Source organism: Candoia aspera, chromosome 1, assembly GCF_035149785.1.
Source record: "Candoia aspera isolate rCanAsp1 chromosome 1, rCanAsp1.hap2, whole genome shotgun sequence".
Classification (NCBI taxonomy): Eukaryota; Metazoa; Chordata; class Lepidosauria; order Squamata; family Boidae; genus Candoia; species Candoia aspera.
The window spans coordinates 237,800,855-237,828,470 of NC_086153.1; the positions used below are offsets into that span (position 1 = coordinate 237,800,855).

Here is a 27,616-nt window from a genome sequence, read left to right on the forward strand (position 1 = left end):
TATTTGAAATAATTAAGATGAAAATTGTTTGAACTGAGTTGGTATCTGTGTCTAATGTTAATTGTCTCATTCCTACAAAGAAAAACATTCAAATATATTAATTTGTTCAAGCTCAAACCATGTTTATCATGTGATTATAAATAATATATAAATGTTCTGTTTATTTCATCAGGCCAAGTTTAAGTTATAAGTGCTTTCATTGTTGGCAACTGCTTTTTTATTACCTTAACCAAAAAAAAAAAAAAAACCCCACCTGTGTTATATATATTGTCTACTTGTTGCTCAATATTTCTTTTTCTTGCAGCTTTTGACATGAAGAAAGATATAGATGCTTTAATAGCAGAAGAAAGGGCAGAAATCATTGCTAAGTATGAGAAGGTATAGGCTTTATTTTGTCCATTATTGTGCTAATTCTAGTAAAGAATTTCAGTGAGCTTGACTATACGCACAAAGCAGGATTCTCAGTCTTTAGCTATTCATCCAGCTGTTCAGAAGAATGCACTTCACAATGCAATGGCAATGTGGATCATTCTTTGAAATTGCTGTTATGATAGCTGTTTCTGTCCATTGAGGGAAGCATACATTGTTTTATTGGTAGCAGACTGTTGGAAAAACCAGTTTGCAAAAAATGGGGGACTATCTGAATATGGAGGCATGAAAGTATAACCTTTTAAAAGATGATTCCCAGCTTTATAGTGAAAGGTATTGGTGAAGGACTGCATGTTCAATGCCATATCTGCAGGCACATGGCTAGAAAGCATTTTATGCAGTGCCCTAGCACTTAATAAAATGATGCCGCTGTGCAAAAATAACTGATATCCACATATCACCTGATTAGGTACAAGACTCTATCTATCTATCGGTTAGTTTTACATGAGTTAAAATGCCATCAGAACAGGTACTATTTTCATAATTTCTTATATTCCTTCTTAAACTAATACCAGTGTGAAAAATCTTTATATTGTTAGGCTCTTTCATGGAGAGCTTCATTGTGCCACTTTCCTTCTGTTTACAGGGAAGGCAAGATGGAACTCAGATTGATCCATGGGAAGATGCTGACTTTGCTCTCTACAAAGTTACAGACAGATTTGGGTTTTTGCAGTAAGTCCTTCTTTTGTGATCCCTTTAATATTTTTCTGAAACAGGTATGTGTCTCATGACTCCATGCCTTAGATCATCCTTCATTTATCATTGCCATGTGACTGTAATTACCATATCAGTCTACCTGAGCAAAAAAGTTTTTATCTTGTATATAAAAGCTTCAGCCATCGTATCCTAGGAAAGTTCTGACAAGGCTTGGTCTTAAAGAATTAACATATGTGCCTTCTGCATGCAGGCACATTAAAAACTTCTGGTATGATCAGAGTTCCTGAAAGCCATGAAAATCCTTTAAGGGCATTCAGAAATGTTCCAGATTTCTGTGGTTATCCTTCTGAAGAGATGTGGGTTTTTACATTTGGAAATATCCCAAGCATTTGGTGATCCCTGCTATGGAAATTATCCTGTTATAGAGTATAAGCCAGTTAAGGTCTCTTGCTGGCAGAACTGCTTCTCTCAGCAAAACAGTATGTGTATCAGTCTCATCTTCCCCCTACCCCAGAACCCCCACGTATCCTCCGATTGACTCACTAGAGTGCATATTTGGAGGACTCAATGGGAAGTAAACCTTTGCTGCCTGGGCAGACTTTACATACTTTTATCCATTGAAAACACGAACTCATAAGAGAGTTGTCGTTGTTTTATCCCTCCTTTTTATATGTAACTCAAGAAGAACATACCTAATATTCCTGCCTCCCTTTTTCCCCCCAACAACAACCCTCTAGGGTGGGTTGGGCTGAGAGAGTGATCAGCCCAAAGTCACCCAGCCAGCTATCATGCCTAAGGCGGGACTAGAACTCTCAGTCTCCTGGTTTCTGGGCAGCACCTTAACCACTAGACCAAACTGGCTCTCTAATATTTTATATTATATTATTATATATTATATGATGCTTCTTTCACATGTTTCTGATTTATGGTTCATTCTGAATTTTGATTAAATATCCAAGTTAAAAAAAAGTCAACCAATATATCAGCTAATTGTTGACCATCTCTTTTAGGCATAACTTCAGATCTCTCTCCTGTATTTCCTAATGCATTCTTATATCACACATTAGTTCAATCTGACTTTTTTTTACTTTTTCAGTGAGCATGAGTTACCAATTCACAGTGCTCTGGAGGAAAAGGTAAGTTCTGCAGGCTTTATATTTTGTAAAATGATTGGTGGAGTAGAAACTGCTGCTCAGTTTTTAATAGGAAGTAATGAAAGGCAGTGTAATTATTAACAAAAGAACCTGATTAAAGGTTCTTAATTGTATAAATTGAAAAATATTCATTTATCTGTATCATAAATATAGGATTTAGGAAGATATAACTAGATGATGATGCTTAGATCTTAGGATGAAGCATTATCAGAAAAAATAAATAAATGAGATTTTATCCAACATAACCATGATTTGATCATGGATGAGTGAACAGAACTGATCCATTACTGGGACATAAATAGACAAGTTGTGCAGTGTAGACTGAACTGTGTCGGCTACAGGCAAGACTCCATTTCCTGGCAAGGATTCTCCTGTTGAAGCTGTTAGCACAGTAGGACGGTTGTCTCCAGTGGTTTGCTCCTGGCGCTGGTGCCCTTTTATGCGATCCTTTTCGTGCCGTTTCTCCTCTGTAGCCAGTCGGGCTGCCTTTTGCTTCACATCCTTCTCTGCTTTTCTCTCACACACTAACTGGAGGATGCAAACCTCCCTCCGGATTCTGCCCAATCAGCATCTCCGAATTCTCCCGCTCTGCTGAGTCACTACTAGTTTCTATTTCCCCAGATCTTTTGCGATAAGTTTTGTTTTCCCCTTCTGGCTCAAGATAAGTTTTGTTTTCAGAGTCAAGGTCAGACTCAAACCTCACAACATCTTTCTCCCTTCCAAAAGATAACACTTATTTAATTATTCCCTTCTTACCACTATTCTATACATTTCTGTCAACTAAAATAAGAATCAAATTAAAAAGCACATAGATTGTCTGCTATTATACTTGATAATACAACAGTTTTAATAATCTTAATCTTAATAAGCCCAAAAAACAAAGACAACTCAAAACAGTAACCTTAAATCAAATCCCTAAAACCATCCAAATAAACACATTCTTTTAACCTGAATAATCTTAATCCAAATCTTTAAAAGCAAATGACATCAGTCAAACCTTAAAGCAAACCAGATAGACATTCTTTAACCCTTATCCCACTTCAAAATAAACCAGAGCATTTACATATCCCCACAATGTGCACAGAGCTTTTCTCTTAAAAGAATCAAACAGCCCAACTGCCGCCCTCAAAAATTCCAACTTCTTTTCATGGGATTTCACCAGAAGGTCAATTTCACTTGTGGCTTGCAGATCTCTCTCTTCCTTAAATTTCTTCAAGTCCACTATCTGATCTTCATCCAGCATCTCAGTGAAAGTCCCAATCTCATTCTTGGAAGAAACATTTCTATTGCTGTTGAATTCCTCAATTTCATCCACCACGTCCCCAACCTGGTGGCACATTTTAAATCTCATAGTCCATGCTGTCCTGAATATCTTGCATAAAAGCTTGGTAAAAGTCAGAAGAAATCTGTTTAGAATCTTGGAGGAAGTCAGAAAAAAATCTGTTTAAAATCCTCCATGTCTCACATAGTAGATTATGTGAATTAAGCGCCCCCTAGGAGCTTAACCAATGAAAGTCAAGGATATGAAAACGTTCCAAAATGTATTTACACAAGTAAAAGTGAGATAAGCAGTCAGTTCCCAAGGGAAAGTGAAAACAGAAAGCTTAAGGTTCAAATCAGCTGATTCAACCTGTAGGAAAATGCCAGTATCTTCAAATTTAATTTAAAAATAATAACAGGAAGACAATTGTTTACTCTCAGTCCTCCTTTATATTTGGAAGGAGAAGAAATCCAAAACTTAAAAAAATATTTTTTTAAGAAGTAATCTGAAAAATAACGATAAGCACCAAGAGAGCCAGCTTCTCCTTGCTGTAGAAAGCCTCTTGTGGGGTACATATACTTTAAAGAAATACAAATTTGGTGATCTAGAAATGGGGTGGCCAGTCTCAGTGTCCCTTTAAGGCTACAGCGTGGCTTGGAAAGTGATGACGTCCCCGCCTCCCAGCTAGCTCTTACCAGTCAAACGCGAAAGGCTGTTTGCGATCTTCTGGCTGCAAGCAGCCATCCGGAGGACAGATGGGGTGATTCCAGGTGTTTTCCTTTATTTGGAAAACATTTCTGGGCTTCGGGAGAACCTGCCTGAGCCCGAAAAATATTACTGCATTGTCAGCTCCACCTGCTAAGCCCACGGGCACAGCCTCTCAGTCCACCATTTCCCACCGGAAGCCAAAGAGATTTACTTTGTTGAATCATTAACGTTCTTAAGTAGGCAACCAACAAAACTATTCTGAGTGACGTGAAGCTTTTCATCTTTCCCAGCAAACAGAATTTTGGAATTCTTGGAAATCTGAGATTTGGACAAATGAAAAGTATATAATTTTTATAAATAAATACAGTCTGTTCTAAAATGCATTCAGAAGATGAGCATTGTAAATCAATGGGATTACTTGCTTCAGCTGGGAACTCTTGCAAATGTAACTAGCAGTTTTCAGAACAGCATTCAGGCATTAATGATTGGGGCTGGAATATATAGTTACAGAAACATAAATGACAGAAATATGGATTGTTGTTAGGCTTGAACATCTGATTGTGTGAAGGAGAGTCAGCTTAGCACCCCACTGTTGCATATCCAGTACCACTAGTTCTAATAGCTGTCTATAGTAGTGAATGTCTATGTGTCTCATGCATTACTGTCATCTCTCATTTAGCTGTTAGAGTAACATTTTTGCTCTTCAGAGCTATTGTTTCAGAGCACAATAATATGATGCTGTCTAGTTGATCAACAATGTACAGCCTCCATGTGGAACAAGGTTCAAGATAATGAACCAATGAAGAACATATAAACTAAATTGTTTCTTTCTAGGACAGAGAATAAATGAAATTGAGTAATTCCTTAGATCTTCAGTATAAAGCTATTTGTTTATGTTATAAAAACCATATGAGTCCATAGTCTATTAACCTGGACATTATGTTTCCAGCTTTCCTTTCTTCCTAAATTCTCCTTAACTTCACTTTTAAAACTCTTTTCCAGCAAAAAAATCATGAGATTGAACGAGTGGACAAATGGCTGAAGATGTTAAGAAAGTGGGGAAAATATAGAAACAGTGAAAAAGTAAGTAACAGAGCAGTGACACATTTTAATAATGTTACAATTTTTTGCTTGTCCTATTATTGTAAGGAAAATTGAGACTTCCAGTTGGACAGCTCCTAGTGCTACTAGTGAAAGGGGTTGTGTAGCTCTTTCATTTACTCTCCATGAACAGATCTTGAAGAAGTATATTGGGAAAACAGGATTAAAAACAGATTTACTAATACCAACATTTTATGAATGAGATGAGCAGTTGCACAATAAAAGTCTCAGCTAAAGGAAATCCATGGTGAAGGATCAGAACAGGAGTTTTTAGTTAAAATCTGAACTATATTTAAGAAGTTTCCTTCGAGAGCTTTACAAAATGAGGACGCTGAAATGAAATAGAATAAAATAAGAATAAGCAAGCCTGTAGTGTTGATGAGGAAGGAGTATATGTAAGTTAATCGTGAGAATTATCTCTGAATGGTAGGTATTTTGTTCTGCTTTGCCTGAATCATCTAAACATTAAAATATGAGGAAGTGAGAAAGACGATCATTACAGGAAAAGGAGTTGTTCTAAATGTCCATCCAAGAACATCCTACTGTGCAGAAAGAAGTGATTGGGTTAATTCTTTCTGTACTTGTTCCAATTTATGAAACTTCTTAGAAAGTTGTCAGTTTGATCAATGAGTTTATGAGCTTATTCATAGCGCTCTGGTTATATTTCTCATTGTCTCACCTGTTCCATTCCTTGCTCAGGCGAACTTCATTCTTCACATTCAGCATTCAGTATATCATAAAGTCAGCTTAACCACAGATACAGAGAACCTGATTTCTCATTGTTTCTAGGTGGACAAGCAAGATAAGGATTTTTAGCTTCTTAAATTCTACATTACCTTCAGTTGTCCCTCCATAGCATTGAAATGTGGTCGAATAACTCAAAAGCTAATCAGGTTTTCCAAATTAGAATAACATTTTGTATATTCTTTTGTAATTTTGCAAACAGGAGTTGGAGTCACCCCTGATTTACAGCATTCTCTTCAAGTACCAGATAAGGCCTGCAGACTAGCTTTAGACATCTTGATGCCTAAGTCAGAAAATAAAATGATCTTTAAAATTGTATTACTATAGTGTACAAACAACTAGACAAGAAGAAAAAATACAAAATACTGAACAATATATTTTGAAAAAGAAAATAATAGATCAATAAAATCAAATACAGTGATAAATGCAAGAAAATAAACAGATATATAATTAATGACTCCGTTTTTAAAACAACAAATTGAACCTTGCCCATAGAAAATCATACTGATTTTCAGTGCATATTCTGCTCTATTGATAAAGACCAATTCAATAATTAACACACGTGGTAACCTATCAGCATTGACTAATACAGGATAAAGTCTCCTCTTTGGTAACTCCTGTGCATTTTATTGGCACTTCCATAGGAGAATTGCTTGACAGACGATGCCTCATGATTTAGATCTACCTTTCTTCCACACTGCTGCCCTTGAATACATCAAATATCAGTGATCTGAAATGGCTGCTACTTTTGGATATCATACTGCAAAAGTTAATTCATAAGATTGGAAAGACTCAAAAGCATCACCTAATCCTGTTGGATGTTTTAGGATTGATAACCTTTTCAGAAAAAGATTAAATTGTGCTACGGTCAGAAAGCAGATGCCAGTGAGGTATCCATGCTAGCCTCTTGCAGCAAAAACAACTTAAAACACCTTAAGCATTAACATACTATACAAAAGAGTCCCTCTTTTGGGGGAGATGGGCGGTAGCAAAATTTGAATAATAAATAAATAAATACTATACTTACTTTACAGGTAAGTAAACATTAACATTACTGTACAGTACATACTTCATATGTACTGTACAGTGGCTACCATCCACTTATATTATTTTGTGAGTACAGAAGTACAATTGGGAACATATGGGTAAGGTGTGGTGAAATTTTAGAAGCTTGATGGTGTGTGCAATTAAGATTGTGGAAGGAGTAGGCTTATAAGGATTAGAAGTAATATAAATCACATCAAAGACATAATATATTTGTCCTTAATTTGTGTGATTTTTACATGTCATAGAAGTTTTAGAGAACCTGAGAGAGAGAGAAATGAAAGAAGCAGGAATTACAGATTAGCTATTGTAGTTAAGTCCCATGGTGTTAATCCTCTTATGTAAAGCCACTAACCAAAACTATTTTGTTCGTGTGCATGTGCTAAAACGTAAAATCCAATTGATTGATGATTGATTATATGCCATCAAATCAGTGTCAACTCTTAGCGACCAGATAGCTTTTCTGCAGGAGGATCTGTCTCCAACCCAGTCCTTTAGGTCTTCCAACAGTGTACCCATCGCTGCTGTATTGAGTCCATCCGCCTTGCTATTGGTCATCCTCTTCTTTTCTTTCCTTCCACCTTTCCCAGCAATATAGACTTCTCCAGAGAGCTAGGTCTTTGCATTATCTATTTGAAGTATGATCATTTAAATGTGGCCATTTGTGCCTTGAGTGAGAACTCTGGGTTGATTTGTTTGATAATCTGTTTGTTAGTTTTGGGCTATTTATGGTATTCTAAGGAGGCTTTTCCAACACCAAAGTTCAAAACTCTTTTTGTCCTGCCTCTTCAAAGTCCAACTTACAATTCCATAGAGTTTCACAGAGAAAACCATTGCCTGCATGGTTCTGATCTTTGTAGGTATAAATACGTCCTGGCATCTGAATATTTTTTCCAGGGCCTTCATTGCTACTCTACGAGTGCTACTGTATTTCTTGACTGCTGGCTCCTTTACTGTTGCTAGCTGATCCTAAAAGGAAAAGTGATCCATCACTTAAATATCTTCATTATCACTTCAAAGGCTGAGATTCCCATTTTTCTAAAAACATTCCACAACTTGACCTGATAAACACAGTCAAAGGCCTTTCTACAATCAATTAAATATATACTGACTTCTTTGTGGTATTCTTTGGCTTTCTCAATTATCCAGCATGCTTCAGCAATAATGTCTCATATTCCGTGGCCTTTTCTAAACCCAGCTTCAACACCTGACATCTCCCTTTCCATGTAGGGCTGTAATCTGCATTGGAGGATCGTAAGCATTGTTTTACTTAAGTGGGACATTAAGGATATTGTATAATAGTTTGCACACTCTGTTCGGTCCCCCTGTTTTGGTAGTAAAATCCAATACTTTGATTCGAATTGTGCAAGCATTTTTATAATTCATTATGAGTTCATTGTAATAGGACTTTGCCCATGCTAATTGTCTAAACTGCAAGCACTTGTACAAGCATGCAGACACTATTGGAGCAATGCAACCTCTTTTCCTTCTTCCATTATTGCTATTACATAGAGATTTGAGCAAAAGTTAAATGGATTTCTTTTATACTATATTTAGATATTATTGTTGGTCATCTGGACAGGCTACATTTATGATATTAGCCAAAATAAAAGTTAGGTTAGATGTACAACTTAAAATCTTCCACTGATAATGTATAAAACAAAATATAGTGACTTACATTCAAAGTTGCTTTGCCATTTACCACTGATATTACCATAATACTCTCACCATTCCCACAAGCCAGAGGTACAATTTTTGGAGGATGAGGATTGAAATGGGTGAATCAGTCCATTTCCAACCTGTGTGTGTTTGCATATGCTCCCTCACAAAATATATTTTTAAATTGTCAGATTTAAATGCCTGTTTCTTTAAAAGATGCAGTTTGATCAGGTTGGTTTGTATTTCAGTTCATAAAGAGAAAATTCTTTAAGTATCCTGAGTACAAAATACTGCTTGGGAGAAATGAATGATGAAACAGCCCTGAATTCTAAATGTTAATTCTTAGAAGAGAAGTTAGGATCTTAGCTATTGGTTTAAATGACAAATTTCTCTTTGAAAGTGAATGAAAAATCCTTATGTTCAGTCTTGGGAGTGGGGGAGTCAGTGATGCATCAGCAGGTGCTTTCATATTGTATCAACACTAACTAGTGTTGCAAATGACTCATCAAGATGTACTTCTGTGACAAATTATACACAAATTATATTAATTAAATACAAATAAGCATACATATTGACTGAAACTCCACTCTTTTGGACAGGTTTTCCACCCAAACTTTGAGTCATCTGATAAACTACTCAGACAGAATATTTGAAGTGAAAAAGTCTACAAATGCTGTGCTTCAAACGTTAAGACAGAGATTTCTTTCTGTGCATAATAAGTTGATCATGCCAGGTTGCATCTACTGAAAGAAATTCAGGAGAAAATATAAAATGGGACAACTAGTTTTTGAATCACCTAGATAGTTTTTGGTTAGCAATGATGATCAGACTATGATCATATGTACACTTTTTTTTTTGTATTTACAGATGTTCCGCAGAGTTTATAAAGGGATTCCCCTCCAAGTACGAGGTCAAGTCTGGTCATTTTTACTGGATATTGAAAAGATTAAGATGGAGAATGAAGGGAAGTATGAGGTAAGGTATATTATATTCTATCGTAAAAGTATAAAGCACACTAAACAAATAACCAGCCTCATGGTTACCTGCACAGAAGATAAATATAAGGAACATAAACACAAGTATCTAACCCGGTATTATTTTTTCCCCATGCCTCAAGATTAGGGAAAAGTGACTTCAGCCATAAAATCCCCCCAAAATATCTGTGATGTTTGCTGCCTCATGGAAAAACTTATTAACGCCTGTCAACATTTGAGCATTCTGTTCTATGTTCCCACTCTCATTCACATAAAAGGAACACTTTTCTTGCAGAGAAGCTCAAGCATCTCCCTGGGCAGCCATGAACAAATCCAGGGTTTTGTAGAACTTCCTTAGATAAAGAAGAGTCTTCACTCCAAAGGCTTTCTGAGGAATGAAAGGTGACTTGAGTTCAAAATTAGCAAAAGTCATGAAAAGACTGTTAGATTTCCCAGATGCTCAACCTGGGGAAGATTGACCTCCTGAATTGGTGGAATCCAGAATTTCAAGTTTCTAGTATGGAAATGTTGTAAAGGATGGAGGTGGTTCTCCATGCCCAATAGACAAAACTGTCCAAATTAAGAAAGTGCTCAGAGGTTAATTCCTGGACTAGGATGATATTGGGATATAACCACCCAAACCTAGAAGTCCCCTTTAATCCCAGAGGTAAGGTTTTGCATGCTTTATGTCCACAAACAAAGAAGAGGCCAGGGAGTTTTACGCATAAATTTAAGTTATCTATGGGGATGCTGGGGATTGTATTTCCAAAAACTACTGTAGTCCAAGAGGATTTTAGATCAAAGGATGGGGAGGAAAGAGAAGTATGGCAGCTACACTCTAGTTGATTAATGAGTCCTTCTATTAAGTTCTTAAGCCAAGCACTGCACACACACACACACACACACACACAAACACACACAGAGGTAAGTTAGGGTAAATCATATAACAGGTTGAAAGGTTTTGCAGTGCAAAATAGTATCACACTGGAACAGAGTATTCCACAGTGCCGCTGCCATAGTTTGGATAATCCAAGGATAAATCAAGCATATTTCAGCCAGTCCTTCTTCACTCTGGAATTCGGAAGAGTCCTGACAAGGTTCTTGCTGAGTGAAGGCAGGCAGCAAATCCTCTGGGGGAGAAATTCTCTAGCAATGCGATGAGTGTGTCCAGGCAGTCTGACGCTTGCACTTCACAGTGGTGTTGGTTGTCAGCAATACTTGGTATGTTCCCATCCATTGAGGCATCAGGTAATCCTTTCTGCATTATTCACAGACGAGGACATGGTCACTAGGCTTCAGGGTATGGCATCTGCCAAGGTGGAAGGCTGGAATGTCACTTTCACTCTTGAAGTCATTTAGTGAGCACTTCATCATAATAGGGAGGTCTCCCTTTACAGTCAGCGGATTAGGCTGGTTGCTGCCTACGTTGGCCAGCTGAAACAATTTCCAAGGGAAAGAATCCATGCTTCCTGCTAGGAATGGTTCTGATTCCCATTAGAACATGTGGGAGAACCTCTGGCCATCAAAGGCCATTGACAGCAGTAACATTAGCCAATTGCATGTTAATATCTCAGTTCTGCCACTCCATGTAAATGCAATTCTAGGGCTGAAAAGGGGTGTGGAATTGCAACTTGATACCCAGGCCTTTGCGAATGGTCTTGGTCACCTGACTGGTGAAGTGAACACCCATGCCACAATCTCATGAGAAATGCAAGCCCTAACAAAGGATGAAATCAGTTAACAACTCATTTGCTACAGTAATGAGCTTTTCCATGACCAGCAGGTACCATCACCTTGAAAAAAACAACTTCCTCGTGTGTCTGAGAGCCTGGAGACATATCCCTTTTAACTCTGCTTTCCAGTGTTTATTATAAGCACTTGTATTTAGGGGGGGAAAAGCCCCATCCATTTCAATTTCACATGTAAGACAGATAGTAACATTTTTTGTTTTGCTCTGTGCAGCTGTCAAGAGCATTAGATCAATATCTGCCCTTTCAGGATTTCTCTGCTGAGAACTTTGATTGCCCCATCACATATCACTGAACACCTGTCTCCCCAGAAGAGCTTCCCTCTGCTTCCTAATCGGCTGGCTACTGCCGGTCTAGGTTTCTGTTTGGACTATCAAATACTTTGATGAGCAGTGCTTTTGCAAATCCTGTGGAATTGCCAGAACCCAGCCATGCTAGAGAGACCCGTGACCCCACAGAAAGGTTTTGGGATAAAAGCAGGTGGGGCAGGAAAGCAAGAGGATCATTCAGATGTCCTGTCTTTTGGAATGCATTTGAGCACTCTCCTGCTTCCTTTGTTAACTAAAAGTAACAACAACCCTTCTTTCAAAGGTAGCATCACCATTTGCAGTTCTGCGCTTTAGAAAAAGTGAAGCATTTCTTCAGGAAAATAAACAAAAGCTTCTTAGAAAATAAATTAAAATAGACCTGTCGTTAATAGTGACTTACGCGTATTTCTGGTAATCTGGGATAGACGCTAACATTTAAGAGCTTGTGTTTACCGCAGGCCTTCAGGAGCCACTTACAAATCTGCTTGAGTAGATATACCAGTACCCATAACAGATTCACAATGGAATTGACTTTAAAAGTGATGCTTAATGAGATTGCATTATTTATTGATCTGTTTCTTTAATAATTATACGTGGCCATTTTTCAAGATTGCGGGCTTTCTGAGATGGTTTTCAGTTATAAAGCGTACGGTTCCATATCAATATAAACAGTTAATTTTAAACAATGAAGGAAGAAATTAGCAGGAAAAGCAGTATATCTAATAAATGTTTTCAGCTAAAAGCCAAATAAAACAGTACATTTTAAAAATCCTCAGTAATTTTAACATGGGCTAGTGTTTAAGGGCATAGGCTATCTACCTGGACCAAAACATTTAAATCTTTAGAAGTCTTTAAGATTTGACTTTAAAAGTAAAAAAACAGCCATTTGAATTGGGTTCAGAAACACAGTTGATGCATCTTTTACACAATTGGTGTAATAGGATTTGCCTGACTAACAAACGGGGTGCTGAAGATTCTTAATCAAAGGCAGCCTCACATAAATTGCATTATATTAGTCCAGTTTGGATATTGCATTTCCCTGGATTGGGTCGGTGGATAAAGGGCAGTCCTGGTCACTGCTGCAACATTTTTTTTCCATAGTCATTGTTGAATCTGGAAGTACCTAAAGACGTGGTCCTTCGGGGGAGTGGCAATTTCATCATGTTATGCCACAGCCTATATTATTTTTAATATTTATGTTGCTATATAAATAAAGATAATTCTCATGCCCTTAATATTCATGCTAACTGGGTTTTGAAGGATGATACACACACACATTTTAAAACTAAATACATGGTTTGGCTTGTTGTAAAAGGTGGCCAATGCAGCAGCACGGTGCAACAAGTTAAAGGAAGTGGGACGGATAAAACAAGGTAGTGACACAGATTAAGAGCCTGTTCCTCTTGGCCATTGCATCCTCCTCAGAGGATGTTGCTGTTTGGCCATGCCTCACAGCAAGTGATCAGAATAAATGGAAGTCACAAGCTGTTGCACTAAGCTCCTGGGGACCTGCAATAACTAGGGGACTTGCAGTACAATAGACTGTACGTGAACATAAATCCTGGGAATCAGCTATTCATAATCCTCCCCATTCTTTTTGCCCCTTGGTATTTATTCAGAATAAAGTTGGGGTTAGAGAAAAGCTTTTTGTTTATGGGAGCATAGGCTTTCTTTGAAACCAATGGAGCTTTCTGCATTTTATTATCCATTTCTTCTCTCTCAGCAACCCTTTTTGCAAACTCAAGTATTTCCTTCGTTACAGTTTTTCAGTCAGAGTATCTGTTTGGTATTTCCAGCAGTGAAATCTCCTTTTTATCTGTGGTCAGTTGAGAGAAAAAAAAAGGCAGGTATGTTGGAAATCAGGATCATGCCTGGTGTGCAAATATATCTGCTTCTATATAGCTTACCTTTCTCTTGAGTGTGGATAATAATGCAGGAATTAATCAGCAGTTAAAATAGTGTTGCTCTAATGCAACACACTTTTTGGTTGTTCAGTAGTACAAAGTGTTTGATATTCTTGCTATCTGAAGGGTTAAAGGGGAAGGTAACTTATACAGGCTATGGCACATACACACACACACACACACAATATAACTGTAAAATACTTTAAAGGGTGTGCTTGCTATTAAGTAATGTCATAATGAGTTACTAGAGAGATACTATTTTTTTCCAAATGTACAGTATCTAATATTGCAATATCAGTGGTTCTTAAACTATTTGACCCAATTGCCCCTTTTTTTGGTCTTCAGTAATGTAATTATCTCCAGGTTCTTTTTTTTATCCAAGCATCTTGGTGGCAGCAGTCCTAAACAGGATCCTCAACTCACAAGAAAGCAATTACAAATTGCTCCATTACCCCCAGATACGCCCAACTTATCCCCAGTTTAAGAACCACTGCTATAGATGCATTCACCGGACCCTATTCTACCTGGGTTATTCAGTTCTAAACTGAAGATATTAGCAATGCTTTTATATATATTCAAATAACCCAAGTCCAAAGTTTTCCCAAAATGGGGGATTTTCCCCTAAAATAGAGTGGCTTTGAGAGAAGCATAGTCCTGGGAGAAAACAGGAAGGAAAGAATTAAAGCCCACCCATACCTTAGCGCCTACTCTGACTTGATTATTACCACTTCCACCTTATGACATTTTTAACTTGTAAAATCTTGCATATTAATTAGGCTATTTCTTGAGTAGTTTAGCCCTTAGTGAAAGGATTTGTGAGCTAATTGGCTGAGGAAGAGTGATATTTAAAGCTATTTGTTTCTGATGTTCATGTTATGACCAGATTCATAGTGACAATTAGTAAGGAGAGGAAACCAAACCTTTCACTCTGGAAATTAGTTCTTCATGGTGGAAGTAAGAAAATATATGGTTGAAAACAAAGTAGGAGAAATTGTTCCTGGGAAGGGGGATGATTATCTTTTTCTTTCTCTGTTGCTTGTTATGCACTACTGGTTTAAAGTCACTTTGTGGCCAAAACCAGAAATCTACCGCCTCTCACTTAAATTGCTTTTTGGGATGAAGCTTCCTCAACCAATTTACTTCAATTAGTTATTTAATTAGTAGAATATATTGAAAACATCTCCATTTGCTTTTGAGTACAGAAGCAATTCTCTAAGGCTGCAGTTCTCTAGCCTTATATGCATATTGCTTTGTAAATGTGTATATTAATCAATCTGTGTGTTTTGCATGTGTATAAATGTATTTAAATCATGCCTGCCATGTAGGGCTAGAGATCTATCTATCTATCTACATGTATCTATCAGAATTGAGTTAACCAACTTTAAAAAAATCAAGCCAGCGAGTTTTCTTGCTGGATTGTAAAATTGACTTCATTGGATCTAAAACTTACTTGATCTGGTTATCTGATTAAAGCAGTTTCTGAGTTTTCAAATGATAGTGATGAAATGTAATGCAGTAGCATGTTAGAAGTAAACTTATAGTCCTGCTCTGTGCTGGGGGAAGTGTTTTTAAAACCTAGAAAGTTCCATTTATTTTTTACTTGGGCTGCTTGGATTTTAAAAAAGAAATGCTCATAAATAAACCCAGAAAGAGGCTGCTGAAATGGCTCTGAGAAGAGAGAACAGTTTATGTGGTGACCAATGAAATGTATTAAAAGAAGAGGCAAACACTTCGGAAATCTGCTTTAAAGAGGCAACATAGAAAGGAGCATGCATCAAAAGAAATGCCAGATCCCTGAAATATGAGCAACCAGTAATTTTGTTTGTAACTTCAACAGTTGAGTAATAATCAATAGCACTAAGAGACCTCATCTTGAAGTATCTTCATTCATTCATTCACTCACTCACTCACTCACTCATTCGATTTATATAGCCACCAACTTGGCACACAACTCAAAGTGACATACATCATCACTAATAACTTGCAGTTGAGTCCTTATAAAAACAATACAATGACAAATAATAATAATGTAGAAAAACACATGAAAACATAACGACAAAAAGTGCTGGGTTTAGGGACCAGGCCCTAAACTCTGCCTCTCTAGTTCAGCGGTCTGGAGATAGGTGCTCTCCAAGGCCAGGTCTCTCTCTGTGTCTCTCTAATTAGAAAAAAAAGTATTTTTCTTCCCACACTCTCTGACCATGGGAGGCTGAGCCTTGTAGGTCAGATTGCTGTTGTTTTGGAGAATGAAGATCCTCCATGCAGGCAAATATACAGGTTTTGGAAGGTTGCTCAGGAAGCAATCTAGCCCAAGGGCCAGACAAGTTTTTCCACTTCTGATTTTAAAGTTTTTAGTACTAACTCATCCTTGTTTGCCCAGAAAATGAAAGAACAAGCCAGAAGCTTCTCATCAGAAATAAAACAAATAGATCTGGATGTCAATCGCACTTTCCGAAACCACATCATGTTCCGGGACCGCTATGGAGTAAAGTAAGTTTCTCATATGTGGATCTCTTTTTGTTTATCCCTCATTTAATTATTAAATAATTATTTTATCTTTGGTTGTTTCTGTTTGTTTTGCCCATCTGCTACAAATACTTGTTGAATTATATGAGGGAAGAATGTGAAGCAAAGTTCCCCAGTTAGGTTCCGTCAGCTGTATAGGACTACAGCTCCTGTCATCCCCAACCAACAGGGCCATTTTTGTAGTCCTTCACACTGGAAGGAAACCATGTGAGGAAAAGCTGAATTCAAATATAATGAGCAGAGTGTAACAGAGCTGGCAGTGTTATTTTATAGTGGTGATAATGAAAAAATTACGTGCAAGATTTCAGTTTTAGGAAAAGAGCTTAAGAAAACAAATATAGAAAATAAATTTAGGTTGATCTCCATTTAACCTTTTGTGGCTGACTAAACATCTTTCTATGGAACATAATTTTTTTGGTCAATTTAGCATGTTAATTTCCTAATTTCAACAGAGGATGGAAGGCAGAAATTGGCAGATCACATCACCCTCTTTACCGTGTTTGGAGATAACTTGTGATAACACAGGGACCTTCTCTTTGCTGATAAACTCTTAAAAGCATCAGAGCTATGTGTGATGAATCCAACAATCAATAGAACCGGAAGCCATTCCTCCTGATGTTACTTATTTGCTCTATAATTGCAGGATACTTCTTCTGAAACGCTTCAAGTAGAGAACATCTTGGCTGGTTTATAAAGATGATGAAAATCTAATGTTGAGACCTCATCCTCATATTATTAATGTCATTTTTTTTCTTGTATAGACAACAAGCTTTGTTCCATGTCCTGTCAGCTTACTCTATTTACAACACGGTAAGAAATTGAAAAAAGAATCCGTCATTTTTTTTAATTTGACAATAAGGTTACAGTATAGATTAGATTAAGGATTTAGTATTAAAATGGCAAAGCAGACTTTCAGAATGGCATTAAGATGCTTTTTAGCACATTAAATGTAGAAAAAAAGAATCTACCTAAAAACCAATGTACATTTTCTGTTTTTTGTAAAGGATTTTTTTAAAAGTTACATTCCCATCTTTTGTTCCAACTGCTGGGTAGAAGATCAACGCTCTCTTCCCCAAAATGAAATTTTCTGAGAGTCAACAAATCACGCTTTTGTCTGAAAAATTGAGATAAAGTGTTATATTTTGTGGACTTAGAGAAAAGTTCATTTTGTGCTTGTACGTGCAGTGCACTCTGCCCTGTAAATTGCTCATCTTGTGTAATCCATCCAGGAAGTGAGTTACTGCCAGGGCATGAGTCAGATTGCAGCTATCTTGCTGATGTATTTGAATGAAGAGGATGCCTTTTGGGCCCTGGCACAACTGCTTACCAACCAGCGGCATGCAATGCATGGTAAGGTTTCAGTGGCAAACACTCTCATCTTTAACTTATTTGCTCATTTCTTTACTGTATTTTAGATGATCCTGTATTCATGTTGCAGGGAGCCTTACACCAGGTTCAGCCCGGCTGAAAGACTTCTTTTTTCTTAATTGCTTTTCATAGTCGTCTTATTCTTTATATATGGATTTATTACTGCTGAGTTTAAGCATGATGTCCAAATAAGCTGTTCTTGGAATCAGTTAGCCTTTGAATTTCTATGCTGTTTTGTAACTTCATAATGTTGTAGTCAGGGGCTGTGTTTTAAAAATGAACTACAGGAATGGGGATGGGAATTCTGGTGTACACAGAACACCCTTTTCTCTACACATCAGGCAAGCTATGAGAGTGATTCCCACGCTTGCCTGGTGGAGTGAAAAGCTATTCATTATGCATTAGGTAAGTCCCTCCCAGGTTTCCATACATCGACAAGGTAGGCAAGGCTGCTTTGGCTGTTTTGGGAAGCCATCGTGTCATATATACATACATACATACACGCACACACACACACATACATACATACATACATGCAATAATTCCTGATCTTGTCCAAATGCAAAACTCTGAAACGAAAGTTAGGAAAGATAAATATGCATTTTCATAAGCACATTAGAGCTCCTTGGCTGTCTTAGAAAATGCAAATTCTTATTATGCAGTGATGTGAGATGCTCTGCTGTATTTCTTTAATTTATTCTTGTTTCCTTTTTGCCAAAGGATTTTTCATTCCTGGATTTCCAAAGTTGCAGAGATTCCAAGCTCACCATGAAGCAATCCTAAACAAACTTTTCCCAAAGTTGAAGAAACACTTGGTAATGCTTTCTCTTGTTAAGGGAATATAAGCAAAATCAGGATGTGTTGATTTCTGCTCATACGTTCTTGATATACTTTTTTGTTTACCCTGCACAACTTCCTTTTTAGAATGTTCATTGCTCCAGACACCAGGAAAGGTGACATCTCCAAATATATTATTAGAAATATAGCTGTAGCAGCAGGGCTAAATCTGTAGCATGGAAGACTGGAGGTGTCATCCTGCTTCTCCCAGGAGCCGCCTCCTCACTTTCCTGTCTTGGTATACCACTTGATAGTTACTCCTGCCATCACCTGTGTGCTAATGGGTCCTCCCACTAATCCTGGTGCAGGAGACAGATAGGGATCTCACAGCCCCTTTGCCTCCGGGCAAATAGTAGGGGAAAAAGTGGGAAAAATGCATTCTGTAGCACCACCTCCTGGTCCATGTAGCTTTGAGTAGTATCTCTAGGGCTGGGTTGCTCAACCAGGGTTGCATGGAAACCTAGGGCTCCCCGAGAGGTCACTAGGGGTTTCCTGGGAGATCACGATTTATTTAAAAAATTATTTCAAATTCAGGCAGCTTCACGTTAAAGAGGTAAGTTTCATTCTTTATTTTTAGTTTAAGAACACTATTAATGCCTATATACAGGCCCTCACATGAAACGAATATAATTTTCTAACTTCTGGCCTATATTTGAGCCTGAATGTGCAGGGGTTCTCCAAGGCCTGAAAAATATTTCAAGGGTTCCTCCAGGGTCAAAAAGTTGAGAAAGGTGCTCTAGGGATAGCAATCCTCACCCCACTCCCTTTGAGAAATTAGACCAAGATCAGAAGTTATTTTTTAAAAAAATAAATTAAAAAATTATTTTAAAAAATAAATTAAAAAATAATAAAAAAGAAAACAATGCCTTTTTTAACTTTAGGTAATTACATGCAAAACACTGGATGACAAAGGAGATTAAAATATACACTCTGCTACAATTACAAAAACATGTTAAAGGAACCTCCTTAAAGGAACAAAAGAATGAATGATAATACACTCCCACCAATTGCGTTAAACAAAAGAGGGAAAGGGAAATATATTCATTATCCACTGAGAAGATAGATATGGAAGAGAGTTAGAATGAGTAACCAGTGAAATGAAATATTGCTTCTTACGTAGTAGCTAGTTTAATTTAGGAAAAAAATAACCACAAGTATCTATGAGATGATCTTGAGAGCCTGCAAGTGTGTGAATTGCAGTTCACAGATCTCTAGCTTGCTTGTCCTATGAAATGAGTTAATTTGGATTCTCGCTCTCTCTTTCTCCCTCTTAGGACAAGGAGCAGATGTCGGCAGGAATTTATACAACTAAGTGGTTCTTGCAGTGCTTCATTGACCGGGTATGGGGTAGAGAGAGCAAGGACTTCAGATGCTTACTCCAATGTCATTACAGTACTAACACCATATATATTGTGCCTTCTGCTTGTAACTATTTTCATTCAATGTAGAATGATAATATCATGTTTTAAGTGTTTTTATTTTATTTGTAAAGTATAAGAAACAAAATCACTTTGTTAAAATAACAAACTACACATATTACAGTGATTAAAATAAGCTAAACATAAGAGGGGGAAAGAAACTGAGGAAAAAAGAAAAAAGAATCCATATAATATTAATGTAAAATTAATGCAATCCTTTAATTTATTATTAATTCTAGTCTAAATTAAGATCTGACTGATAAGCAAACAGTTCCATGATATGGGATTTCAGATTGGTCTAATTTGATATTTAAGATTATAAACTCCAAATAGAGATTACTTCCATCCATCTTCCCTTGTTGCATTTTTATAAAAACATATCACAAAATGAACTTGAGCCTGAGTTTGGCTTGAAAACGTGTGTTTATTTTGATGACACCTGCTGCTCTATGTATATACATTGTGGTTTGCATGCCAATACGTTGCATCTGATTTTTTTTAACTTTACACACAGACTCCATTTACATTAACCCTGCGGCTGTGGGATATTTACATCCTGGAAGGAGAGCGGGTTCTAACAGCCATGGCATACACCATCCTCAAATTGCATAAAAGTAAGACGTTGGTTTGGTTATTCAATATTTTTTTAAAAAATGATACAGTGACTTATGGAAGGAGAAGCATTTTTTAAAGATAGGGTTGCTGCAAAGGCTCAGAAAGCTGTGCTTTCATTGTCCCAAGTACAGGAAGGCACGTTTCAGGCTTTATTTGGCATTTTGTTTGTTCACATGACAATTGATCCTAATCATGTGCAGTCCTTCCTGTTACAACAGTTCTTCAACCAAACTGGAATTGTTCTGGGGATAGTTAGTGTATTCCTGTTTCCCTCAGGATTTCTGAACTGCAGTTTTTAAAAAGATAACTTTCAGATTCTTTACTGACTGGATATTGGGGCTTTATATATAACAAATGGTTGCTGTCACTTAACATGGCTGTTCCCATGAGTGGTGCCTATGAATGCCTTTGCAAACTGATCTGTTGTACAGTGGCAGAGGCTGCCATGCCTCTGCCTCCATGTTGGAACCTTCTGAATGAACTGGAGTATGGCTGGAATTTGGAATCCAGCTCAGTCTAGACCAGGGTTTCTCAACCTTAGCAATTTTAAGACGTGTGGACTTCAACTCCCAGAATTCCCCAGCCAGCTATGATGGCTAGGGAATTCTGGGAGTTGAAGTCCACACACCTTAAAGTTGCTAAGGTTGAGAAACCCTGGTCTAGACAATCAGTAAAGGTTACCAGGAGGTCTCTGCAATCAAGTACAGTACACAGCAACAAAAACAGTCTGCCTAACAGTATGCTGCTGACCCATAATATTCCCATGGGTCAGGAGCAAGTTTGTATGGAAAGCTAAATCTTCCTGAGAGGAGCTATAAAAGAGAAGTTTAGCTTAAGGTGCCTCTTTTTTTGTTTGTTGGGTGGGCTTTGGGGGTTGGGGAGAATAGAACATTCCAGAGGGAGAAGCCATCTTAATTTGATATCAGAAAGCAGACAGATGAGTCTCGTGGCATCTTAAACATTCGCAGTTCAAATTTTGAAGTTTAGTGTGGTAGCATTCTGTATCTAAGGGATAGGCAAACCTCTGCTGGCATTAGAGACATGATCACCTCCCCTTTTCAAAATGTTCTGCAACTCGAAAAACCTCTTGAGACAAGAGACATATTTTTATGCCAATATTTAGCAGAAAAGAAAAAAACACCTGAGTGCTGTCTTAGGAAGATTTCACACCCTCTAAAGAAAACAAAGAACCCTGCCACATCCAGAAATACAAATCCTGCCCCTTTCTGCAAAATCCCCATTCACTGTAGCCTCAGCTACCTTTTAAAAAAATGTGTGATCCCTGTCCTCAGAAAGTTGCAAATAACAGACCAAAATCCAGCCTATGATCTTGTAAAGGTAGCTTAGGAAATTCCAGAAGTGAGAATAGGCCATTAGCTCAAGGATATATGGACCTTGTGAAATAAAATACAATGTTTATATGTAGCCTTACCGTGACCATGCTATAGCAAAAGTATACATCCCAGATCAAAATTTCGTTTGTAAAACCTAACAGATCAACACATGCAGAATGTTCCTGAGGGAAGAAATCTAAATCAAGATGAGTTTAAGTGGCACGTTTCTGAATGCAAGGTAGTGTCCTTTAAGTCATGAAGATGTGCTTGGCCCAAATTGCCCTGCAAGTAGCTGAACTTCAGCTGCAGATTGCTTCAAGTTGTAGAATGTAGCTTTACTCCCCCTCGTGGTATAACATCAGAATCATCCAGTATATAACTTCAAATACTGGGAGTTGCTTTATTCGTGTAAGAGGATTTGATTAATATGGATGTGAAGACATCAAATTGAAGGCAAATGCTGGAAATGAGTGTATAAACAGAAAAGTGTAAATTAACCCTGTGTCATCCATTGGGCTGGATATGTCATTCAGTAGGAACTGTATCAGGATAATGCATGTTTATTGAGTCGATTTTTCTGTTACCTGCTTAGAACGCTTGTTGAAAATGACCCTTGAAGATCTGCGGGAATTTCTGCAAGAAAAAATTGCTGCTTCTTTGCAGTTTGAAGATGATACAGTAATTGAGCAGTTACAAGCATCTATGGCAGAACTGCGTAAAATGAAATTTGACCTCCCACCTCCAGGTAAGTCAAAGTTGAGCAATTATGCAGTGTTGTTAAAAAACGCTGTTGTGAATACAAGTTTTAATTCCTGTTAAGATAAACAGAGAGCAGTTTAATTTGCTTGAATGCTGTGTCTAACAGAGCAGCTTTTACAAAACTGGCTTAGCTGAGTGGGGAACTGTGAGCACAAGCACAGCACCTTTTCTTTTTTTATTAGAATTTTTAGTACAATAAAAGTATACAAAATTAAAAAAAGATTAAGGGGGGAAAAGTATATAGAAAATAAGAAAAAGAAAAAGAGAAATGAAAAAAGAAAACAGAATTATGACTTACACCCTTCTTTCTATTAAGTAATTGTCATCTTATTCTTTCCCTTTCGTCTTTGACTCTTTTTAATCCCCAAATCCATAAATCATCAATTCAGTCTTTTCTTCTTTCAATAAAAAGTCCGTATAAGGCTTCCAGTCTTTCAGAAAAGCCTTTATTGTTTTTTCCCTGACCAAACTGTCAGCTTACAGAGAGACTGGTTGTTCATGTCATAGTTCTCATCAGCAAAAACAAAGAGAGGAGTATTTGATACCATCTGTAGGAAATAAATGACAGAAATATTGTTATTGTTATGAATTAACCTTTTGGTGTGAGTTGATTCTCCTCCAGTATGCCTAGTTTGTTTACAATGTAGGATTGATACATTGGATCTAATCCCCTGATTCTGTGACTTTGGTTAAATAGGTGGTTGGTTGGTTGATGGGTTGGTTTTCCTGAGTGATTAGACAGCACTGAGGTTTATCTTCTGAGATAGGTTACCCTTTTCATATCTGGGGATTGTTCATGGCTGTCTCTCTTCCCCTCATCCCCAGCACATGCCCACATGCATATGCAAATACACAGAAACATCCACCACTGATTCCTGATGCTTTTTTCAACATCCTTGAAGGTCTGTAATGTGCAGAGTAGCATCTAAATGCAAATAGGAAAAGAGGGTCTTAAAGTTTAGCTCTATTTTTATATTGCTCAGCCTCAATTATGATGTGGCCAGTAGCAGGACTTACGAAGAAAATCCCGCACTTCTGTATATTCCTCTTGGCAAATCCTATTGCTTGTCATCCATTTTGAGAGTCGGCATCTATATACATATTCCCCTCCCTGCTGTTGCCAGCTGCTAAATCCTATATATCTGTTTTGTGTATAGCCCTTTTAAACTCTTAAGTATTTGTAAAAGGAGGAGATAAAAGCATTTAATTTTTAATTGGTGATATAGAATAGACATCTGTGCTAAGTGGCTGGGATAGCCAGTCTTTGGTTTTGTTACAGATTGTAGGCCACCAAACGCTACGTTGCACCAGAGGCTTGTGATACCATGCTGTTTGGATGGCACAGAACTAGGTAGATGCAATTAGCTTCCCAGAATTATATTTTATGAAACTGTATCCTGTGAGAAGCCAGGAATTTCCAGAATGCTCAGTGCCAGTACAATAACACAGTTTAAGGCTTTTTGGAGAAACTGCAAGTTTATAATGTGAATAGAAAGGAAGATGGATCCACATGTAGTCTAATATCCAGTTTCTTGCAGTGGCCAAAATCTTGCCTCTGAGAAACACAGACCAGAGTAGGAAGATCATATCGTATGGGTGCCCTCTCTCTCCCTACCCTGAAGCTGGAAGTTGCCAATAGTAATTGAGGCTGATGGCTGTTAGTACGCATAATTCCCATGGAACTGTTGAATCTCCTTTTTAAAGCCATCTAAGCTAGGGATCATCCTGTGGCAGTAGATTCTATGTATCATTTACGTATTAGGTCCATCCAGCATGTACTGCTGGTTAGCGTCATTAGATAAACATGAGTTTTTAGCATTATTGAAGAAGGAGGAAATAGTCCCTTTATCGGCATTTCTATATCCTGCATAATATTATAAACTTCTTTCATTTATCCCTTTAGTTGGTTTTTTTTTTTCGCAAATTGAAACCCCCATTTCAGGGAGCCTTGCCCAATCAGGGGGCATTGGCCACATCACTAAGAATTGTGGGAGCTGTCACCTAATATAACTCGTGGGCACCAGGTTGGAGAAGGCTGCGGTAGAACCATCTTTGTTCTTAATGCACAATAGAAGACATAGCTATTTTAACACTCAAATATGTTTTTTTGTCACTTGGTTTTTACACTCAAATTTCAGATATAAAAACTGTAAATTAAAATGGAAGGAAATACGTTATCTGACTTACACTTATTGGACAACAAAAATTAGAGTTTGATATAGATTTTACTATAGTGGCACCTTTTTAAGTGTTCAACAAAACATGAGACGATTCTCGTATCCCCTCCTAATCTTAGTGGTTCTGGTCCGTAGAAGGTTGCTGTGGATGTTTAATTTGCTTGTCGTTACTTAAACTGAACAAAATCCATGTCATCTGCCTTTCATGATTATCCTTGAATTTAGAGTAAGAGACTAATGCATGTCTGCACCTTTTTGTTGCAGCAAAATCTGAAGAATTCCCCAAAACACCCCTGGGAATGGAGCTCTCTCTCAATCTGCTATCAGTGAAATCCAGCGTAGCCGGTAATGGTCAGAAAACGGCTGTTGGTGACTTCAACAATGATAAAGATGTCATAATACAATCTTCTCCAGATAAAAATCCTCCTTGCCCAAATGAAATGATTGATAATTCAGATATGGCGATACGTGAGAGGGCTTCTCCAGAACACAATGGAACACCCTTGCAGAATAAACTAGCTGATACTCATCACAATCCTTTCCGTAAACTTCCACCAAATGAAAAGTTTGAAACTGAGGAGTACCAAGCGGACAAAAGCGTTGATAAAATTTCATCCATGGAGAATCCTATAATGCTGGATAAAATTCAGACAATAGGAGAAAATCAAGATGTGGCTTCAGACAGTAAGAAGGGTAATTCGTTAAAAAGCAATAACACTGAGAAGTGTGGTGTACAGGAAGATAAACACATTTCTTTAGATGATAGGGACCACGTTATTTCCCCTGTGCTACAAGCTCAGACAAGAGATGTGTCAACAGACAACTCGGCCTGGGAGTCCCACTTGCAGAGTCAACCCTTGGAAGCAGACCTTTCTATCAGCCATGATAGTACAACATCATTATCAAGATCGGAGTCACTGCATCACTTAGATACACCACCCTCTGGGCAAAGTGCAGCTGCTCTTAAGCATGGGAGCACAACCTGTTCCTCTGAAGATTTAGTATCTGAAGATGCTGCAGTGCTTCAAGATGGTCTGTGTCATCCCCCATGTACAGAGCCATCTTTTACAGCAGAACACAGCCTCTTTATGCCACATGACTTGCCAGAAAATCTAGTAGTGCCGTGTAGAGTCAGAACATTTGCTGCTTTCTGTCCTCCATTCCAAGATGGACAGCGGCGGCCTTCTAACGTATCCCAGTATGATAACCTGTCTGAGAATGAAGACAGGGAAGAAAAACAGGTGCTCTGTTCTAAGAAACTGGCAGATTCAATACTACAAACTGAGCTCTGTACACCAGTATTAAAGTCTTCTATACCCAAGTCTGCCTCATTTGGGGAGATAGACAATCTCCAGAGGCAAACCCAAAAAGTGGCAGATTTGGTACAACTGCCAAAAAATGTGGGCCAGCTCACCTCATTCCCCATGCTGCCACATTACGAAAGATTGTCTGGTGGAGGCAGCGTGCCAGTCCTATCTGAGCTTGGCTCTGATGCACTCTTGCTGTCCGGAGGCCTCCAAGCTCGACCTACGTCATCTCCTGTGTTGCAGGATCAGCACAGCCCCTTCAGAATTGTAAAAACTACCACTCCTCTTCATTTGGCTCATGCCACAGAGCAAGGCCTCTTGAGCACAAAGCAAGTGGCTCTCCCTTTGCCAGAGACCAGCCACTGTCACACAGCGGATGGTGGAAAAGATAATCTTGCCACTGGGGAAGAGGAGGCAGCTGGGGATGGTGTTCCGAAGTTGAAAAACATTCTGGGTGGTTCACCTGCACTTCAGAAACCAAAACTACCACCCAAGGTTTTCAAAACACATTCAGAGAACAAATTCTGTTCAAGCTGTTCCCCCATGGGGGAAATGTCTAGATCAGTCACATTCTAGAATTACTGAGAAAGAGGAAATTCGGGTCACGTAATGTTTATCCATAAGAGTTTGGAAAGAAAGGCAGAGCCTCAAGCAAAATGAGGAAAGTGATCACTTTGCTCATCAAAATGTGTTCAGGAATTCAGGATGAAGTTCACAATACAGGCCAGGCCGGTAGCTAACACCTGCAGAGAGCTTCTTGCAAAATCTGGGTTCTTCTCCAAAGTATTTGAATTGTGTGTCTCATCTTTTTCTTCACTTGGTAAATGTTTTAACAGATTTAACCTGCTAAAAACTACAGTTTCCAAACCCTTAAGGCTGAGAAATGAAAGACAAACTTCAGAAAAGCGGCAAGTCCAAAGGGAGTTACTTAAGGAAGCAGGAGACAAAGTCAGTTCCAGATTTGGGCCAGTAATGTTTTTTTTTTTCAGTAGCCACAGTAGTGTTGTTTTTCTGTATTAGTACTGTAGCTAATATACTATTATAAATGAGGCAGTGCATAATATATGCCAGGGAAGTTAATTTTCATAGCATCTATGCATACCAAGCACACATTGTTATATGTGTGTTCTTTCACTGAAATCAGACAGTTCAGCATGCCTTTTAAAAACTTGGGTTCCTCTCACCCCACCACCACACCTCCTTGTTTGTACTGATGAGATTTATTAAAGAGAAAGGAGATTCCAGCAGTTTTTCATTCAGCTGAACTTTGCAATATGTTAAACAGACACCTGGGTAGCTTCAGAGAGAAACCAAGGTAGTGATGCAGATTACTTGCAATTTGCCATCAGATGTTTCTACATTTGTTCAATCCTCAACAAATTTTGAGCATGGATCCTCTGAGTATCTATAACAGGAAGTTTTAACTACTTATCAAAGTACTAGCTTGGGATGCAAAGAACTCGTTTTCTAATTGCACTACTGCTTTCTTTACAGTCCTAAGGAAGTTGTGACAACTTACTTGCTCTCATGCCATTGTCACCCCATTGGAAATACCCTTCACCTTACAGGAGTATTATGTTGATT

The 27,616-nt window shown here is 37.9% G+C and overlaps 1 protein-coding gene across 1 annotated transcript; it reads left to right on the plus strand.

Annotated features, from left to right (window-relative positions):
- The first annotated feature begins 308 nt into the window (after nucleotides 1–308).
- LOC134487463 (TBC1 domain family member 30-like) lies at nucleotides 309–27,616 on the plus strand. The gene is made up of 13 exons (XM_063289278.1): nucleotides 309–378; nucleotides 1,016–1,101; nucleotides 2,183–2,222; nucleotides 5,212–5,292; nucleotides 9,625–9,732; nucleotides 16,072–16,181; nucleotides 16,979–17,027; nucleotides 17,447–17,567; nucleotides 18,306–18,400; nucleotides 19,697–19,762; nucleotides 20,355–20,454; nucleotides 22,382–22,534; nucleotides 24,990–27,616. Exons 1-13 carry the CDS (start codon nucleotides 313–315, stop codon nucleotides 26,606–26,608), a joined length of 2,694 nt encoding a protein of 897 aa, XP_063145348.1. The 5' UTR covers nucleotides 309–312; the 3' UTR covers nucleotides 26,609–27,616.

Bases quoted from the DNA above. Each gene is read 5' to 3' on its own strand.
- LOC134487463 (XM_063289278.1), top strand. From the start codon at position 313: ATGAAGAAAGATATAGATGCTTTAATAGCAGAAGAAAGGGCAGAAATC. The intron at 9,733-16,071 runs GTAAGGTATATT...TTGTTTGCCCAG, and splicing joins AGAATGAAGGGAAGTATGAG to AAAATGAAAGAACAAGCCAG. The intron at 17,028-17,446 runs GTAAGAAATTGA...TAATCCATCCAG, and splicing joins CTTACTCTATTTACAACACG to GAAGTGAGTTACTGCCAGGG.